The 14,001-nt window shown below is 41.3% G+C and overlaps 1 protein-coding gene across 1 annotated transcript; it reads left to right on the forward strand.

The window, feature by feature from the left end:
• Positions 1–259: 259 nt before the first annotated feature.
• phb2b (prohibitin 2b) lies at positions 260–9,539 on the forward strand. The gene is made up of 10 exons (XM_034582874.1): positions 260–419; positions 1,732–1,864; positions 2,466–2,550; positions 4,289–4,368; positions 5,328–5,512; positions 5,626–5,755; positions 7,513–7,616; positions 7,879–7,956; positions 8,130–8,209; positions 9,100–9,539. The coding sequence occupies exons 1-10, from the start codon at positions 399–401 to the stop codon at positions 9,113–9,115; spliced, it is 912 nt and encodes a 303-aa protein (XP_034438765.1). The 5' UTR covers positions 260–398; the 3' UTR covers positions 9,116–9,539.
• The last annotated feature ends 4,462 nt before the right edge of the window (positions 9,540–14,001 follow it).

The following is a 14,001-nucleotide window of genomic DNA, read 5'->3' on the forward strand; positions in this document are numbered from 1 at the left end:
GTCAAACATGAATGTAAACTGCATGGAGACTGGTGGGCGGAGACATACAATCGGGCGGTCATTCGACCTTCGTGTTTGTCAGTGGTGACTTTGTAAAAATTAGATAACATGGCAACACAGAGGAAGGAAGGAGCCACATGTTCTTCCTTTTCTTCTGTTCAGTACCGAACCTGATACATCAAATGTAACAGTAAAACATTAAAATACAAAACCTTTGAAAAGTTCATCCCTTTTGCTTGGATTCTGAATTGATCTCGCACCAACATTTAAATGCAGCACGAGACATTTCCTCTGGCTGTGGGCCAAATAAGGACTACATATCCCACGGTGCATTGCGCTGGATGAGTCTTATTGGGGGCGGAGTATAGTGTCGACCTTGTAGTTTGACGTACGGCAGCATGGCGAGCAAGGAGCCTAATGTAAGTGTTTTAAACGCTGAATTACCTTTATTCACTTGTTTGTTCGTCCGACTGAGTAGCACGTGTTTCTGTCCTTAAAGGCGTTAATGGTGTGTTCGTAAGTTGTCGTTGACACTGTCAACCAGCTAGCTGTTAGCAGAGGAGGCGTCTGGAAGTCGCGTTAGGTCAGTTAGCATGGCGCAGTAGTTAGCTGCTCGTGCACGGTGCTCGTTAGGAAGGTCGTGTGTGCTGAGCGGTGACTGTAGATGGGTAATGAGCTGATATACAGTCTCTGGTGATAACACGCCACGAGCTAGGAGCTGCCCGGTTGGACCTCTCTTCTTCATTCACTTCACTTCATCAGAGTTAATGTGGAGTTCGCCATGAGTCCATGTATCTGAAGTGTCGTGTCCCTCTCTGTGCGTGTTGTAAGTAACTGATTCAGAGATCAGCTGGTGGTGTGATAAGTGTGATCTGTAGTAGTGGCTGAGCATTGTGCTGCTTCGCTTTGTTACACCGGTACACAAGGTTTACTCCGCACAGGTGCTGCTCCACTGGTCTACAGGCCACGGGTCCCTGTCACCGCCTCCTGATGGATGGCACAATGAGCAAGTTGTCTAACAGCTACCACCGACAATGTCTTTGTTAGGACATTATATTACTTCTTTAAATATTCAAAGCAAATCTAAATTTAGCAACGATGAACCAGAATCGTTGACACCCTTATCTTGTATCCATTCAATAACTTTCAACCCGATTGGTGAGTTATATATTGTGTAAATCTAAATCTTAATGTCAAATTGTTATTACACATTGTAAGATGAGAATTATAACATTGACCTAAAGATTCCCTATGGTACATTTCACATCCATAAATGCAGAATGGTAAACAATGCCCCTCATGTCACAATATGTGAATTTAAAGAAATATCAAACCTCTACAGCTTATTGACACCAAATTAAGCAACAAAACGGTGCCTGCTGGTCAGTCTTTAGTTTATCATGGCTTTGTGTCATAGTCAGAGGTTGTCATTGGTTATATATGAATTGTTTCCAACCTCAGGGAGGCAGGTCTTATTATTTATCTAAGTAGGAGCTGGTGTTAGGGCAGAGTACCGAAATAAAGCCGCCTAGTTCAACCACACAGTTGGGTGTGTGACATTTTCCTGTAGATGGCACTAAGGTATTCAGGTTATGTTGGCAGATGATCCAACCATGAGGTGCTAAGTTAATTAAATTCCCCAAAATGTAATAAATCATTATACCAGAACTATGTACTTTAGATAGTTAAAGGAGTGTGTGTGTGTGTGTGTGTGTCTTGCGTATATTTCAGCGCTTATTCCAGCAGCTGAGGGATCTGGCAGGTCGGATGTCTTCAACTGGTGGACGAGGAGCAGGATTAGGACTGAAGCTGCTGATCGGAGCTGGTGCTTTCGCATATGGCGTCAAAGAAGCCACCTACACAGGTAAACCCAACTCTACAGGACTTTCACATCAAGCTCTCCCCATGTGGCAGGTCATGTCCCCAGATGGCACCAAGAGATGCGGATGACTAGAAACCATCAAAGACAACTGGCTGTTGTATGTGCTTCCACGTGCAGAGTCAGATTTCCAGCCTGCAGTATTTCAGCTACTAGAGAGGACATGATGCTGAAATCCCCTTCTTCATTTACCTAAATCCTTGAGATAACAGCAGAGACAAATTTAGTAGCTTTATAAACCTGCAAACTAAGACCTTGTCCATTTTCCAACAGAGATCTGATTATTTCTTTCTCACTGGGTGGTTATATTGGACTCTTTGACATGGATGTCACTCTCGAGAGACATCAAAAATGCTTTGTAAAGATTTTTCATTTTTTAGATTCTCTTTTCAGTCATGGACTTATTAGATCATTCTCAAATTGTAATAGGAGGTAGTATCTTTTAGGTCATTAGACAGACACTTAAAAATATAATTTTTACACCAGTTGGTTACATCTTGATTATAAATAATAGCTGTCATTCTCAGCAAAATGTCAAAACTTTTCCACTTCTTACGTGTGTGTCCCTTTGTGTGTGTGGACACAGTGGAAGGTGGTCACAGAGCCATCGTCTTCAACAGGGTTGGAGGCATGCAGATGGACACTGTTCTGGCTGAGGGGCTGCATTTCAGGTAGGATCTGTGATCAACTCACTCACTTGATACTAGGGCTGGACGATATGACTTCAAATCAATATCACAATTTTTTCAAACTTTTTACCTTTACTCAAATCATCTAGTAACACATGTGTTTACACATCTGTTTGTAGTTGCAAATGCGGGTATAGTGGTCGCACTGTTAAATCTTCACTGGTGGAACAGATCACTCAAATGAAACTCATCGATCATGACAAACAATCTTTTACTACAGAACACACCCAGAGAATGGCTGAACAGAAGACAGATCATCCTGACAAAGGCTGTTGCATCTAGATCTGCTGCTAGAGCACAAAAAATCTATGTGAATTAGATTAAATAGGCACGTTTGATAAAGTTAGTGTTGTATAAATTAAACAGTTGCCTGTTTGCTGTGTGTGCATGCGTGCGTGCCTGCCTGTGAGAGAGGGGGAAAATAGTTTAGGAATAAAAAGTCTCAAACATGTTTGGAAAATGTGTGTATGAACAAAAAACAATTCCAACTAATGTAAGATATGTATGTCCAGGCCCAACGTCAGCCAGTGGCTGGAGGCACTATGTTTTCAGTTGTCCATTCGTCCCATTGTTGTGAACGTGATATCTCTTAACGCCTCGAGAGAATGTCTTCAAATTTGGTGCAAACATTCACTTGGACTCAAAGATTAACTCCTTAGATTTTGATGGTCAAGGTCATGGTGGCCTCACAAATTATGTTTGTTTTTCTCTAGTGTGATTTCTTAAGATCAGTTTGAGGGAATGTCTTCAAATTTGCTACCAACACTCACTTAGAATCAAAGATGAACTGATAAGATTTTGATGCCCGGAGTTCCAAGGTCACGGTCACAGTGACCTCATGTTCCTGTGATATTTTAAGACTTCCAGTCGGGAAAATCTTTGCATCCGGCACAATTCACTTGGACTCATGGATGACCTGACTAGAATTTGGTGTTCAAAGGTCAAGGTCACTGTGAAACACGTTTTGCCTTGTGAATGTTATATCTCAGGAACACCTCAAGGGAATTCTTCAAATTTGACACACGTGTTCACTTGGACTATTTATTGAGTATTTTTGTTCAGTTTCTGACAGCAGCTTTTTGTTCAGCTAAATCAGACCTGGGCATTGTCCGGCTCAAGGGCTGTTTCCGACCCGCATGATGGCTCTGTCGGGCCCCTGAGGTCAAAGACAAACCACACCATTTTTATCATTATCAAAAAAACTAATGCCCTCATTTGAAAAAAATGTGTCAGTCAGGAGATGTACTGATTTGGATTATTTTTAGGTTTGTGTGGCTATTAAGCAGTCCTTGCAACAGTCCTTGCAAAAGGGTTCTATCCTTGAAAGCATTCAAAATCTGTTGCAAAATTTAACCTTCTAAATAAGATGTTGTTTGGATGGATTTTCAATATACATTTAATGATATGTAACCTCGTGGAAAAAATAGTTTTTTTGGTCTCCGGCAACCATCTGGATTTCTCATGTGGCACCCCAGTAAACATAATCAGCCACTCCTTAACCCTGAATGACAGACGATGTCCCTGTGGACAGGGGTCTGAGCTCACCATGTTCAAATAGGCCTTTTACCTTATATTTCATTGGCAGTCATGGCATTCAGTTTATATTGTATCCAGTCAGTAGCTGGAACAGCCAGAAGTTTCTGTGATTTGATTCTCTAAACCTGAAACGGATCATTTTACTGTAACTACCAGTAACATGACATCAATGTCTGTGTTGCAGGATCCCCTGGTTCCAGTACCCTATCATCTATGATATCAGAGCCAAACCCAGGAAGATCTCCTCTTTGACTGGCAGCAAAGGTCACACACACACACACACACACACACACACACACACACACACACACACACACACACACACACACACACACACACACACACACACACACACACACACACACACACACACACACACACACACACACACTACCTGCTGTTCTACCACATCACAAAGGTGTCACATTGACTGGATTCAGTTCTAGGGAGGCCTTGTGGGTGTTTCGAGAAATACCTTTGCTCTTTCACAAATGTTTTAGGTAGTAACAGGTGAAATGAAAAGCTTGGCATTAGAGGACTTGCAGAATTCCCAGTCATCTCAAGAAATAATTTTCCAAGACTTTGTCAAAGATAATAGTATTGATTTGAAATAGTTCAATGACCCTTTCCCCATGACATAGCTAAGATATTGAAGTCCACTTGGACTCAAGGATAAACTTAATTCATACATCAACATACAATAATCCTGTTTATTAAATACCTTCAATTTAATAAACACACCACAAGGTGGTAAAGGTCTTGAATGCTATAAAAATCATGTAATATAGTGCCATAACGTTTTTATCTCTCCTATAAAAAAGAGCAGTTTAATAAATTAACCCCAATATATGTGCAGCATCACTTATTATGGCACAGAAGGAGGGAATATGAATCACACATTAAATAGAAATAATAAAGAGATCATATTGATCTTAAATATGATGAGGATATAAGCATTGTTTTCACCAGAAGAGGGCACTAATATGTAAAGAAACAGCTAATGGAGTAGTGCAATTTAACAAACACATAAGACACATTCATGAACAATAACAAACATATTGGATGTCTTGCACATTCTTTATAAACTGCTTCTCAGCTTTCATGTTTTAGTCAGCGTATTATACTAAATATATAAAAATAATATAATATAAAAGATACTTTTTACAGACTTTCTGTATAATATATTATTCTCAGTTTTCTAATATCTGTGTGTCTCTGTGTAGATCTGCAGATGGTGAGCATAGCAGTGCGTGTGTTGTCCAGGCCCATGGCGTCCAACCTGCCGATCATGTACCAGCAGCTGGGGAAGGACTACGACGAGCGAGTCCTGCCCTCCATTGTCAACGAGGTCCTGAAGTCTGTGGTGGCGAAGTTTAACGCTTCACAGCTCATCACACAGAGAGCACAGGTACTGTTGTTACCACAGCCTTACATCTCTTTAAGCTGCTGCAATGATGCTGGCCTGTAACATTTGTTTCATCCGATTATAATCAACTTTTCCCTTGATGGTGTGTTGTCCAGGTGTCCCTGCTGGTGCGCAGGGAGCTGTATGACAGAGCCAAAGACTTCAACATCATCCTTGACGATGTATCCATCACTGAGCTGAGCTTCAGCAGCCAGTACACTGCTGCTGTGGAGGCCAAGCAAGTTGGTAAGGCTCAGCATACCACACTTGTCATGTTGTAATGTTGCTCACCTGCCTCATTAGTCTTGAGCTGCTTTCAGACATGCACTGAGATTTCTTGACTTTTTCCAGAGGGGTACAGCCCCTGTGTGAACGCAAATGTCCGACTGGGAACCTCTGGAGTTTCTGTGGACTTTCTCTATCTGGCCCCCTCGTATAAAGTCTGCAGAAAGTTTGGAGGATCGATGTGAGAAAACAGCAGGAGATCCTCTGCAGGATTCACTGCGAGCGAGTGTGTCTGGTGATGACGTTTCTTTCACGGGGCAGATGTGTAAAATGAAATAAAACAAAAAGAAAACCTCTCTCCGGATGAAAAAGTCGAGCCATACATATAGAGGACGAAGATTTCAAGAGACCGGTGTTGATGTGTTGTGGACAAAAGCATGAGCTCTCTGCAGCAGAGTTAATACATTACATCCTGCGTCTGCCTGCTGCACCACCCCTAGCCTGAACACACATTTATTTGTTGTTGTGAACATGTCTGAGTGGGTAATCTCCTGCTGCATGGTTCATGTGTGCGAGGCTAAATCCGCAGAAAGTCCAGACCCAATTCTCCTGTCATCCTCTGAAAGTCGTGTCTGAAAACGGCTGTTGATTATTCTCAGTTGTGTTCACTTTAAACATTTCAGAAATGTTAATTGCATATCAAGGAAAACTGCTGATCATCACAACAGACTTCATTTAAAAAAAGGTTCTGTTTTAATGTGCAGATGAGTTTTAACTGCTGCTTTGCACTCTAAATGAGCTAGTTTAAAAAGATTTAACACTTAACAAATACAAAGCAAGGAAACTGAAGTCAGCTCTGTTTACATCTGGTATTAACGTAATAGAGGTCATTTTATCAAAAGTAGAAAGCTCTAAGTTCAGTAAGGAAAACCACCCAAGTCACATTGAGGACACGTGTGATCTGATTACTCAGACCGCATTGGGAGGTATTTACATCCGAGTGATCCGATGACAAGTGGTCAGAGCAGGTCTGAAGGAAGTCAAACCTGTGATCAGTGCTTCCTGAGATTCAATCACTCTGTGTGAACACAAATGCATCCTGGGCCACATATGAAGCACCACATACTCATCTGACGTCCTCTGACCTGCTAAAGTTTCATAATGAACCTAAAGTTTTTACTATTTCGAATGAAATGGAGCTCCTTGCCTCTCTCTTTCTCACACACATACACCAACGACTCACAAACACATTGACAATGGACATAGCCAATCTGGCTAATAACATAATTTAGTCTGATGGTGGTTACAGGAGACATATGTGGAGACACATTCCTAACACTCCAACACCAGGCGTGAACTGCCGAGCTTAGATCTGTCCGGTTGAGAGGGGACCTCTCAGAACTGATGTTAAAGGGATAGTTCAACGAAAAATGTTAATTCACTCATTATCAACTCACCACCCATCCAGTAGATGGTGAGTAGATAATGAGTGAATTTAAATTTTTTGGTGAACTATCCCTTTAATACCAGGTGTGAACAGGGCCTCACATCATGTCAGCTGCTGCTTGCCTGGTTCTTCTCACCACAGCTGTTACACAGACTGTAACCTGTAGTCCGTATTTACAGGAATGAGAGTATTCACTAAAATTAAAAAGTTAAAATATTTGTTTATAAAAATGTTTCTTGCCTCTGAAATGATATTCTTTTTGCTTTGAACATTTCTGAATTATCAGTTTGTACATAGAATTGTATCAGTAATTCTGTTCTTGTGTGTTTAGCCCAGCAAGAGGCCCAGAGAGCTCAGTTCTATGTGGAGAAAGCCAAACAGGATCAGAGACAGAAGATCATCCAGGCTGAGGGAGAGGCTGAAGCTGCCAAAATGGTGACTGACTGATCACATGACTAACCTGCTTCTCCTTTTTACAGTGGCAGCAGCAGTGCTCCACCTCGAACATTGTATTCTGCTGGGATGTTCACTGATGTGACTTAACCAGTGCTCACATTGTGTTTTTACCTAAACCTGAGTTAGGCAGTCAATTGTTGACTGTGAGCACTTGATATATACTAAGAAGACTGAATAGTCTAGATCAATGCCATTGCTGACTTTGCATTTCATCTTTCCTGTGTCTATTTGTGTGTGTCAGTTGGGACAAGCAGTGACTAAGAACCCCGGTTACCTGAAGCTGAGGAGAATTAGAGCAGCACAGAACATCGCTAAGTCGGTCAGTATTACTATTTATCTCCAGCAACATCATTTCTGTCTGATCCCAATGATACTGCATGAAACGTGCAAGATTTAAATTGTGTAAATATTACAGGATCCCAGAATGAGCAGCTACATAGAAATAGAATCCATGGTGATGATGAGGTAAATGGCTGTTGTGTGTGTTTGCAGGTGGCAACATCTCAGAACAAGGTGTACCTTAATGCTGACAGTTTGATCCTGAACCTACAAGACAAGACATCTTTTAACAAGTAGGTTTTCACAGACTTGCTCCAAAAACATTGCATAACATGTGACGTCAGGGCAGCTGCTCTTAAGTCATTAATCTCTGAGACAGGTTTTCTCTTGGTGATGGGGATAATCCATGATGTTTTAGACAGCACTGGTAATTTGATTATTTGTATTTCACGGTATTGGAGTGACACAGACAGGACACAGGGATTTCAATCACTTCCCAGGAATTTGTCTTCAAAGTATAAGCACAATGTTTGCTGTTTTGCTGTAATGCTTTATAACTGAGCTGAATTACAGAGCTTTCATTTTGAAAAGTTGTGATTTTGGGTCACAACAGCAGTTGAGTCAGTCTTTCAAACCTATATTCAAGCAACATGTGAAAAGTAATAAAGCAAATTCAGTTTCACTTAATGAAAAACATTGACTATTCAATCCTCATTGCAGATAAACCAGGTAGGATCAACACAATGTTTTCTAATTTCACTCTGCACTGTACACTGTTTATATAAAGCTCTGCACATAATGTCCAGCACACAAACAATAACAAGTGACAGTATATTGTAGAAGTGTTTGAGTAGGACTCACAAGAAATAATTCTGAAGTAGCTCCGGAGCAAGTGTTTCGAACAGGCACTGCACTAGTTCTGTTAAATCCAGGGTCCCTGTCACCTTGTGAGTTCTTCTTGCATGAGGCCCAGTGTTTTAAAGTCTCTGGCAATTACGTAAGTTGGTGGCTCAGAGTAAACTGTCATTCCTGCAAGGGAAAAGATTTTAAAAAAGTCATTACACTCTGAGCTATCAAAGTAATATTGTTGACTTTAGAGTGTACATAAACACAAAAGCCTGGAAGTTGCAGTTGCCATTTCTGTTGGTTTGACGTTGCTGAGTAATAAATGACTGTTTTTCAGCTTGTCACTGGACTAAAGGATGTGGTGAAGAGGACGTGCAGAGAGGAAGCAGAACTTTCTCCGTGGTCCGCTTCATCCAAACAGTCTCGCTTTTGCTTTGTGGCACAGAGAATCAACACGAGACTGGACAAGTCTGAAAGTGGACAACAAGAAAGAAGCTATTTTGTTTTGTCATGTTCTTTTTTTCTTTCTTTTTTTTACCTCCCTCAGACTTTTGGGAGCACCCTGCATTATATTTCAAGTTTTGTCCATTAATTGTTGAAGTGAAATTACACCATGATCTCATTTTAACCTCAAAGTGATCAATTCAGACATTTGTTTGGCAAAAACAGGATGTCCTTCTCATCTCCTGTAAACCACAAGGTGATTAAGTGATTTTCAGTAGAAGTGCAGCAATTATAAAAAATAATAAAGGCGATCAGTGTCTTCTATCAGGAAGATCTTATGTCTAAAATGACAAAGGGTCCGATGAGTTTCTTCACTCCTGTATTCATCTGCCACAGCTAGTCCTGATCTGGCTGCCAGTCTTTCTCTGCTCTACACACATCTCCTCAGAAATGTTCCAGTCTTCCTCCTGAAAGTCCTTACAGCTCTGACACTGTTTGTCAGAGCTCCTCATCCCCACATTGGTGGAGCAGGTGTTCCAGATGTTGTAGTAAACCTGATCATATACAGCCACCAGTGTTGGCAGACAAGTTAATGCTAATTTATCTGTTAATAAACTTTTGTTTTAGGTACACTGTCTCATATCTTGTCAATTTGATGTGATTGACTTTTACTTAAAACATCAGGTTAAATATGTTTTTGCATTTGAAAAATCTCACCTTCAGCTGGTTTTCTTGGAGTTCCATATAAGGTGCCCTCGACATAAAGTGTTAAGTCAGTCACTGTTAACACACACTCTCACATTTTTTATGTGTTTATAGAAATCATGACCATGTGATTATTAACTTAAAATGTTAGTTGGCACAATTGACTTAAGAGTTTGAGTCTCTGTCAGGCACATTGAGGTCAACGAGATTTAGAAGAGGGCAACAAGGTAGCTTGTCTGATTCCCAGTGGAAGGTTATTCTATAGTCGTGGAGCCCTTACTGAGAACGCTCTACCGCACTCAGTTTCACGCCTTTACCCTGAGAACCAAAAGCGACAGTTGATCTGCAGATCTGAGATCACGAGCTGGTATATACTGGTATGTTAAAGAAAGTGAAAAAGAATTGCTGGATCCACCCCCTCAATCTGGATCTGCAACACATTGAATGGGTTCTTCCCTGACCCATGCCACATCCTCCCACCACGTTTCATGGTCATTTATCCAGTAGTTTTCAGGTGATGCTGCCCACTAACAGACAAACAAACCAACAAACACGGATGAAGGCCCTCTTCGTACTTCTTGTTAATGTCCATACAGCCGGAGGCTAAACACGAACACCATGAGAAAACTGAGAAGTTTGAAATGAGTCAGGTTTGAACTACTCTGGTCCCAGACCATGTATTGGCCTTTGTTTCAAGTGCGTAAATGGATGGCAAAAGACAAGGTCATCTTCCTTGTGCGGTGACCAGGAAGATGTCTGCAAAACCTTTGTTGTTTTCTCAGAGTCCTCAGGACTGGCATGTCTTAAACGGTCTGCTTTAGAATGAGATGTTTTTCTACTCACTGAAGTATTTTCGATAGTATAGTCTTGATGACCACGCAGAGTGCTTTACAGTACTGATTTTCCATTTACCCATTCACACACATTCATACAGGTCATCTATGTGCGGCACTTTCTCTATCATACATCCCTCACACACTGCCGCCAGGGACAATTATGTTCAGTATCAAGGATACTCTGGCAGGCAGGAAGGGGGAGACAGGGATCAAACTGCCACCCTTTAGTTTGGTGGATGACCTGCTCTACCTCCTGAGCCACAGCCACCTCTCAGGTATCTCCAAGTCATCCTCATGGACCTATCAACTGGGAGTCTGCATGGGCGGTTGATAGAAGAGATAAAACTGTCTCGGTTGTAGATGGTTTTGAGTCGTTAGCTGCTGTCAACCATGTGGAAGCTGGGTGTCACTGATGAATTTTCATATACAGCTTTAACACTGACACAGTTGTACTGGTTGTGTGCTCAGGTCTCCACGGTGTTGTCAGTGTTCATGTCTATGACTGATGAATTTCACATTGTCCAGCTCCTGAAGAGGGAGACAGCTACCGGTTAATAAACCACGTGATGACATATGGCCTCAGCACAAACTAGTGCAGATTTCACCGCATGCTCACAGCCGGTGGATTTGGTGCTGTTGGCCAATGTGTGGAAGCATCAATAGCAAGAATATTAGCTGGTGAAAACAGATACTAATGACACATTCTAGTTCTACCAACACAGATAAGTGAATAAATTAAGTAATTAAAACTATTCAAAATGTTCACTGGTAGAACACAGTGTTTGTCTAGTTTAGCGTTACTGAGCTGAGTCAGTTCAGCAGGCAGACCAGGGCTTAGATCCCAGTAATTTAGATGGGCTTATTCTATTCAATCTATCAATCATATTTTATTTGTGTAGCCCATATTCACAAATCACAATTTGCCTCATTAGCAATGAGCTACATCCTGTGTCCTTAACCCTCAACAACAGTAAGGAAAAACGACCAAAAAACCTATTTTATAAGGGATAAAACCCCAGAACCCTGAGAGAGCTGCTAGTGAGGGATCCCTCTCCCAGCTCAGACAGATGTAATATGTAACAGAACACATCAACAAAATACATGCGCTAAGACAGTGTCTAACATAACTGGAGGGGTGTATCAATGTTTAGAGTATTTATGCAAAAGGAAATTAATGGATTACATAAAATAGAGAATCATACCTGTCTCACGTCCTGCTGTAAGTGGAATCTGCCTCCGTCTTGTTTCCATGGTAACAGTGACATCAGAGCAGGCGGTTGGCTTGTTTCTGTAAATGAGCCAGCAGCTGATGGAGCACCAGTTATGATAACTTGACAACTTCATGTTTGACGTGTTGATACCCCAACAAGTTGCTTTGTTCTCATTAGACAGTGACACAGAGGACATGCACTGAGCAAACTGAAGGTGGTGCTGACGGCCTGATAATGTCAACTACTGAACTCTGGGTCACTGACTGTGAAGGACTTTTCACACCAGCTGTCCCCGCTGACCAGGCTGCATCTCTCCTGGGAGCTCTTTTTACTTCAGAAGAGTGGGGTTATTCCTAATCTAAAGATTAATATGATAGCTTCCTTTGTTTTTGATTAAGATTCCTTTATTGTCCCGCAATCATGCACACACAAGCACTACACATGCAATGGGGAAATTGACCCTCTGTATTTAACCCATCCATGTGAACACAGCACACGGTTGTGTGTGTGTGAGGGACCACGCGGAGCAGTGGGCAGCTATGGAAAGCGCCCGGGGAGCAGATGTCGGCAGATGTTAGGGGAGTAAGGTGCCTTGCTCAGGGGCACTTAGACAGTGAAATAGGGAGTCCATCCGTCCTCTTGGACTCGAACAGATACAGGTCTGGTCAAACCTCCAGTCCAGGTATGTTTGCCAGTCCGTGGCCTCAAACCAGCAACCTTCCAGATGTCCCTTTTTCTAACCACTAGTCCAACGCTGCTCCATCCTTCCATAGATTAGCAATGTCAAGACTCAAGCTGTATTTTACACAATGTTCACTTCAGCGAAATGACTTTGCCTCTGCAGGTGAGTCCACTGATGTAAGATATTTTAATTTGTTATAAATGCTGGTGTGACCAAGCCCCACATTCATAAATCACTATTAATAACCCATGTTTCTGTTATACTTACTTTAGGAACTCATATATGACTAGAATGGCACCCAGCAGAGCACATATGTCTTTCCCCTACATATGCCACATTTTGTTTCTTCAACATTCAGGCTTTATAACCTGGGAAATTGGTTAAAATGTAAAAAAGTTAAAGTAAGTGATAAAAACATTCAGGGATCCGCTCCTTTGTCTGGATCTGCACAAGATTAAATGGAATAAATTGAAAGACAGGTGCGTCCTCCAACCGAGGTCGGCGGTTCGATCCCGGACTTCCCCATCTGCATGCCAAAGTGTCCTTGGGCAAGATGCTGAACGAATGGCCGCTCATAGAAAATGTGCTGCCCATAGATGCACTGTATGAATGTGTGTGTGAATGGTTGAATGGCAAACTGTACTGTTAAGCACTTTGAGTGGTCATCAAGACTAGAAAATGGCTATATAAATACAAACCATTTACCATTCTCTCTTGGCTAATATCCAATCAAGAATCATGGAAAGTATTTTAGTAATTTTTACATAATCTTGCTGACAATCAAACAAACAGATGTATAACCTTCTTGGTGGAGGTAAGAACAGCATATACAAAAAAATGGGTATACCAGGGATATATATATATAATCATATAAAGAGAGACAATAAATGGTATCATTGACATTTAAAAAAAAAAAGAGTTAAATTATCCTGATACAAATTCAAACTTAAAAAATTATATTTCATCTGTCTATGAAGGTTTTTTGTCAAACATAGAATTAATTCTTGTTTGTTATTATTAATATGTTGCAAGATAATGTAGTTCTTGATTTGAAGAAAGAAACGTCCTAAATTTGGTTTGGAGTCCATCAAGTGCTCCTGTGAATGTGTCTCACATGGACGTACGTTGAATCCATCTAGTCATCAACAGCAGCTGATGTTCTTTGTTTACCTGATGGTATATAAATTGACACATTATCAAATACCCTGGTCAGATCTTCTCTCCATGCAGCAGATCCGATTCTTCAGCGAATCAACAACTGTCTGTATTAAGAGGGGTTTCATGTGCAGTGGTCAGGTGCTGCTGTTGTAGAGTTGCACTATTATAGAAGCTCTGATCACTCCTGAGTCTCCAACCCTGTA

The sequence above is a fragment of the Hippoglossus hippoglossus genome, chromosome 4 (genome assembly GCF_009819705.1).
Source record: "Hippoglossus hippoglossus isolate fHipHip1 chromosome 4, fHipHip1.pri, whole genome shotgun sequence".
Taxonomy (NCBI): Eukaryota; Metazoa; Chordata; class Actinopteri; order Pleuronectiformes; family Pleuronectidae; genus Hippoglossus; species Hippoglossus hippoglossus.